This window comes from Acyrthosiphon pisum, chromosome A2 (assembly GCF_005508785.2).
Source record: "Acyrthosiphon pisum isolate AL4f chromosome A2, pea_aphid_22Mar2018_4r6ur, whole genome shotgun sequence".
Taxonomy (NCBI): domain Eukaryota; kingdom Metazoa; phylum Arthropoda; class Insecta; order Hemiptera; family Aphididae; genus Acyrthosiphon; species Acyrthosiphon pisum.
In genome coordinates this window covers 39,141,765-39,148,376 of record NC_042495.1, presented here as the reverse complement: position 1 = coordinate 39,148,376, position 6,612 = coordinate 39,141,765, and the positions used below count along the sequence as shown (strand labels likewise).

General features: G+C 49.8%; 2 protein-coding genes across 2 annotated transcripts; both read right to left on the bottom strand.

The window, feature by feature from the left end:
* Positions 1 to 701: 701 nt before the first annotated feature.
* On the bottom strand, positions 702 to 5,165 carry LOC103309028. Its single transcript, XM_008183517.1, has one exon. It carries the CDS (start codon positions 5,163 to 5,165, stop codon positions 702 to 704), a length of 4,464 nt encoding a protein of 1,487 aa, XP_008181739.1.
* Positions 5,166 to 5,208: 43 nt separating this feature from the next.
* Positions 5,209 to 5,961, bottom strand: LOC103309029. Its single transcript, XM_008183518.1, has one exon. It carries the CDS (start codon positions 5,959 to 5,961, stop codon positions 5,209 to 5,211), a length of 753 nt encoding a protein of 250 aa, XP_008181740.1.
* Between the last annotated feature and the right edge of the window lie 651 nt (positions 5,962 to 6,612).

Below are 6,612 nucleotides of genomic sequence, written 5' to 3'. Positions count from 1 at the left end.
ACCATTCGTGTGCACAACGAATGGTTCGACGAGAGAGCATAGACGGCTCGGAACAAAACACGTGTGGTTTCGGTGACCACGGCTCGGGGTCGCACAGCGAAAACTCGGACGGGCGACGAACAAATAACAATAAGCCGTGGTGTCGGCACAAGTGGCCGGAACTCGGATCGCGTAAACGACGTACGCGATGAGTTGGGTGAGCAGCGAGGCTCGGATGCACGGAACAAAAATAAAATGGCGTATTGACGGCGGCGGCGCACCGGTTCGCGACAAAGACACAGTTACCTAGACGGTTGAGCAACGACGACGTACGACGGCGGCGGGTACCTGGCGACCGGCGGCTAGACCGCGACGACACCGTCCCCTTCCCCGGGGGTACAAAGTTCAATCGCGTAGCTTCGACGGCGGAGCACCAGGGTGACAAACATTGCGGGACGGGACGTGACGGACACAACGCGCGAAATTCAAAATAGTTGATTCTGTACCCAACATTTCCTCCCGGCGTTGAAAGACCCAGGGTCTTTCAAGAAGAAACAAAAATCACCAGACTTGAATATTGAAGTTGAAGTTCAAATCGTACACATTACAAAAATACGGGGTAAAATACATAAAAATATAAAAATAAATAAACATAAAATAGAAAAGTGTGACTGATGCACGAGAAAATAAATATTTACATAATGAGGATATAAGGACAAGGATCAGGGCTCGACTGGTAAACGCACAAGCTTCACGACTGGACGCTTGTAGACACCGTCCTGAGTGCGCACGGACACGACGCGAACGACATCATCTGATCCTGGATGGACCTCTAAGACACGGCCGAGACGCCACTCGGTAGGTGGTCGAGACGGGGCTTCAACGATAACCATGTCGCCGATCGCTAGGTTCGGGGACGCCTTAAACCATTTCTGTCGACCTTGCAGCGTGGATAGGTATTCGCGTGACCACCGTTTCCAATAGGACTGATGACATTGCCGAATGAGCTGCCAACGATTCAAACGGTTGATTTTGACTTCGGTGGTGTCAGGTTCTGGCACGGCGTGGATCGGCTGTCCGATCAGAAAGTGTCCCGGCGTCAACGCATTTAGGTCATGCGGGTCGGATGAACTCGGTGTAATCGGTCGGGAATTCAGAATGCCCTCGATGCGAGTGGTCAACGTATAGAATTCTTCGTACGTCAACACCTGCTGACCGATGACGTGTTTGAGGTGAAATTTGACGCTCTTGATGCCTGCTTCCCAAATGCCACCGAAATGCGGCGCGGCAGGCGGGTTGAAGTGCCAGGTGCAGTTGAGGTGCGACGAGAGACGGTCTTGGGCCTTGGCGTCGCGAAATAACGATTTTAATTGGCGGGCGGCGCCGACATAATTTGTGCCACAGTCCGAATAGAGGTTGGACGGAATCCCACGGCGGGCGACGAACCGGTCCAAAGCCGCGAGGAAGGCGTCAGTGCTGAGATCGGACACGATTTCGAGGTGGACCGCCTTGACGGACATACAAATAAATAAGGCGAGGTAGACCTTGACCGAATGTGCATTTCGACGACGGTGTTCCTTAACGAGGAACGGCCCTCCGTAGTCCATACCGACGTGTGAGAACGGACGGTGAGGTTGAACTCGGTAGGATGGTAGGTCAGCCATCAATGGTTGAGGGCGGACAGCCTTATGTCGTGTGCACGGAACGCACGAAAAGATGGCACGTCGAACTGCCGCACGACCTGACAATATCCAATATTTTTGGTTCAACATTGATAGTATCAGCCTTGATCCGCCGTGCAAAAATGACAAATGGTAATGGCGGATAATCAATTCGGTGAGGTGCGAGGATCGCGGCAGTAACATCGGGTGCTTCGCGTCATGACCGGCACTGGAGAAGCGCAGACGGCCTCCGACTCGTATGACACCCTTCTCGTCGACGTAGGGCGCCAGTTGCGCCAAAGACGGCGGCGAAATCATGGATTGATTTTTTAACATTTTGATCAACTCGGCAAAATAATGTTGTTGCGTACGCTGTACGATGATCGATAGCGACGTTTGTCGCTCGGCGAACGTGATAGGGCCGACACGGATTGGCTGTCGTCGTAAACGATGAGACAAGTAACGGGAGACGTACGACAACACTCGCAACATTTTGTCGAGCGACGAGAATCGGTCAACAAAATCTAAAGACGACGGTGGGACATTGATGGTCAACGTCGTGATGACATTCGGCCGGTTTTCGGGCAGCTGGTCAGGGCCGAGCGGAATAAATGTTGATTGTGGCCATTGGTCTTCGGGAAGTCGGAGGAACTCAGGACCGTTCCAATAAATAGACGAGGACAACATTGACTTCGGTAAAAGTCCACGAGAGGCGGGGTCCGCGGGGTTGTCGTTCGTTGATACGTAATTCCAGCTGCAAGTCGGTACTAACTGTCGTATTTTGGTAACCCGGTTGGTTACGAAAATCTTGAAATGTTTTTGATCTGACGTCAACCATGACAAAACGACCGATGAGTCCGACCAGGCTCGCACACGAGATACGGTAATTTCGCTGGACAACACGGAGTGCACGTGACGAAGCGTGCGGGCGAGTAGCAGGGCGCCGCAGAGCTCTAAGCGCGGTATGGATAGCGATTCGTCGGCGGCAGAACTCTTCAGGGGGGCAACCTTAGTTTTGCTGGTAATGAATTTCACAGAAGTGTTGCCGGCGCGGTCGACGATGCGAAGGTAAATGACGGCCGCATAACCCTTGACCGATGCGTCCGCGAAGCCGAGTAGCTGGATGTCCTGACGACAGGTGACGTCAATGTGACGTGGTAAATTTAAATCGAATACTAGCGGCAACTCCGTGCAGAACTGCTGCCACATAGATTGTAACTCGTCGGGCATCTGATCGTCCCAGCCGAGTTTTGTACACCATAATAACTGCATGAAGCACTTTGCCCACAACAACATCGGGCCGAGCGCGCCGATGGGATCGAACAAACGCGCGATGATGGACAACACCTGACGTTTTGTAGACGGCGTTTGTTGAAGGCTGGTATGGTATGCGAAGCTGTCTGTATTTGTGTCCCAATGTAGGCCGAGAACCTTCACGGCGTGTTCCTCTCGCGGGTCGAATGACATAGATTGTACTCGGTCCTCGGACGGGACGGATTCGAGTACGGCGGCACTGTTGCTAGTCCACTTGCTCAATGTACAGGCGCCGCTGCGTAGTAGATCAACAATATCATTTTTCCGACGTAATAATAGCTCTTCGGTGTCAGCTCCGACGACGATGTCGTCGACGTAGGCGGCCCGAGTAAGCACGTCCTTCGCTAATGGAAAGCGGTGACCTTCTTGGCGATCGAGCTCGTGAAGACAGCGTATGGCAAGATACGGCGCGCAGTTGAGACCGTACGTGACAGTGCATAGTTGAAACTCGACGAGTTCGTCGTTGGGCGAGTCGCGCCAAAATATGTGTTGAAATGTCCGATCTTCCGGACGAATTAAAATTTGTCGATACATTTTGACGATGTCGGCGGATAAAATGTACCTATGCATGCGGCAACGAAGTAGTATGTCGCGTAAGTCAACTTGTAGTTTCGGTCCGGTGCACAAGACGTCGTTGAGAGAGCGACCGGACGACGAAGCTGACGAGGCGTCGAACACGACGCGTATTTTGGACACGTCACCGTCGGCCTTGAGCACGGCGTGATGCGGAATAAAATATGTGCCCGGTGCCGGAGCTGGTACCATGTGTCCTAACGATTGATACGTTGACATAAACTTTCGGTAGGCCGCGTATAAAACGGAATCCTTGGTCAACCGTTTTTCTAAATTATAAAATCGTTTTAGCGCTATGGAGCGCGAGTCACCAAGACCGTGACGCGGCGTGGCATCTTGATGTTGATCTGAGTCGGTGAATAAATGTCGAAATGGTAGGGCGACACAAAATCGACCTGTCGTATCACGTGAAGTAGACGTCTTGAAATATTCTTCACACCATTGGTCCTCTGTGGTGGGCGATGATGGTACGGCGGGTTCTTCGACCAGCCAAAACTTCTGTAATAAATCCCCAATCGACGGCGGACTTACGGCAGTGGTCAACGCGGATAAGGATGACGAGTTCGGTGTAGTGAATGATCCAAAAACTATCCAACCGAGTTGAGTGTCCAAGGCCGATGGAAGGCCGGGATGATGCTCGACGCCGGCATGTGCGCGAACAAGACTTGGTAATATGTCGGCGCCGAATAGGACGTCGACGCGCGACGGGACATCGAAATTGTTGTCGGCGAGACATAGGTGTTGGTACTTAGAACGTACGCTCGCTGGTAACCGCGTAGACGGCATGGCGGTGGTGATTTGCGTAAGAATTACTAAATCGACTGACGGGAACAAATGAGGTTCAAAGTGCGACGAAAATTGACAACTGGTTACGCCTTGTACGTGATTCACGGGACTTTGCGCGAGACCGACGATATCGGTTTTGAAACGACGTTTAGACAGGCCTAACCGAGCGAAGCAATCACTTGTCATGGCCGAAATTTGAGAACCACTGTCGAGTAGCACTCGAACTGAATGTGTTTGGTCCCAGGCGTCCTTGATGTGTACTATGGCCGTACCGAGGACAACCGTGGAGTTGGTGCACGCTGCACCCGAAAATGAGCTGGGCTTGTCGGCGGAGGGACCTGAACTGGTACTCGGAATAGCTTTGCTCGCGGCCGATGACTGATCGTTATCAAGATGTAGCAAGGAGTGATGACGCTTACTTCTGCAGGAGCGACAGCCCCCTGTTGATGAACACGCGTTGAGCATATGAGACGGACTCATACATGAAAAACATAATCTTCGTGCCGCTACAAATTCGCGGCGCTTCTCGACGGTCATATCGTTGAACTTTGGACACTGGTAAACACGGTGGTCAACCTTATCACATAACAAACAACCTCGCGATTTTGACTTGACCGATGTAGACGTGGTGGCGGCAAAAACTGATTTTTTCGGTACGACTTTATTACGCGCATTATACCTTTCGTGCGGTTTTACAATAATGTCAGGTTTACTAGGCTTCTTAATATTTTCTAATACTCGGCACCGTTGTTGTACAAATTGTAATAACTCGTCGAACGTCGGAATATTCGATGGAGACGTACTTGATTCGAATAACTGCATCGTAGCTGGGTCCAGAACCCGAGCTCCCATGTGAAACAGCAGAAAACTGGCGAGGTCATTGACCCCGAGAGACTTAATTAAAGACACATTTTTTTTTAAATGTATTTACGAATGATGACAGAGCTGGTAACGACTCGTGTGCGATTGGCTTGAAAGCGAAAAGTTTGTCTAAATGCGCGGAAGCTAAAAGACGCTTGTTGTCAAAACGATCGGACAATGCTTCCCACGCGAGAGCGTAATTATCCGCAGACAGCGGTATTGATTTCACAACGGCTAACGCATCTCCCTTTAGACTAGCTAATAAAAAATGGAAACGTTGCGCGTCGCCGATGAGAGTGTTATCATGTACGAGGGACACAAATATATCGCGATAAGAACGCCACTCTAGTAAATCACCGTCGAAATGCGGTAACTCGATTTTTGGTAGCGGGATAAAATGTTGCGACGCGGCAGCGGTGGACGACGATTTAATTTCAGAAATATTCGCGGAAGCGGCACTCACGTGAACGGCACTCGCGACGATAGTTTTAATTTCGAGACGTATTGATTCCATTGACGTAACCAACGGACGATCAACCTGTTCGAACTCGGCGATACGGTTGAGGTCAATTAACGCGTTAATAATAACATCTCGCTGACTTTGAAATTGTTCGACGAGCCTATTCAAATCATCGGCATGAATAATTAACGACGGTACTCGACTGACATCGGAGCGTGCCTCTAATGCAGTGGCGTAAATGCCTTTAATGGAATTCAGTATGTCGTCTCGTTTAGCGCGCGCTCGCGTCAAAACGATTTCCGGACTCTCCTGGACTTTTGGCGGCATGACGACAAAAATGTGATATTATCAAAACGACAAAATCGAGGACAAAATATTGAAGACGGATTGTTACGAAGTAGTCACACGAAATATAATCCGGCCCGAAGGACCAAACAATGTGCGAACGACGGCTGCACATGCAAAGCCGGTTACGAGTGTGCGTGTGTGTGTGAGTGCGCGCACGGACGGCGGCCAACACGCAACCCGTCTCGTGTGACGATACTTACCTACCTTAGTCGATAGCCCTGTGGGAGGGAAGAAAAGTGGACTGTATTTAAAAATATGAGATAGGAGCTGATTGCAAATAGGGAATTATATTTGTTATGATGATGATGTGAGGTATCTAACCTAATGCGGTACTGCAAATATGAAACAGTTGTTTGCGGTCTAATATATAAATAATTTATTTTGATATTCTGCAATACGAAAATCTTATAGACTAATGTTAGTAGTAATAAATAGTGCGCGATCACAAGCCGATCGGCGAAAAATAATAAAATAATACACAACGCACGTCGAAGACGACGACGAATAATAATTCAATTAAACTAATAGTGCGACAATGCACGTCGGAGACCTATGACAATAAATAATACAAAATAATACGCGTGTGTACGACCTGATATGCTGACGTTGATAGCAGGTGATACGTGGTGA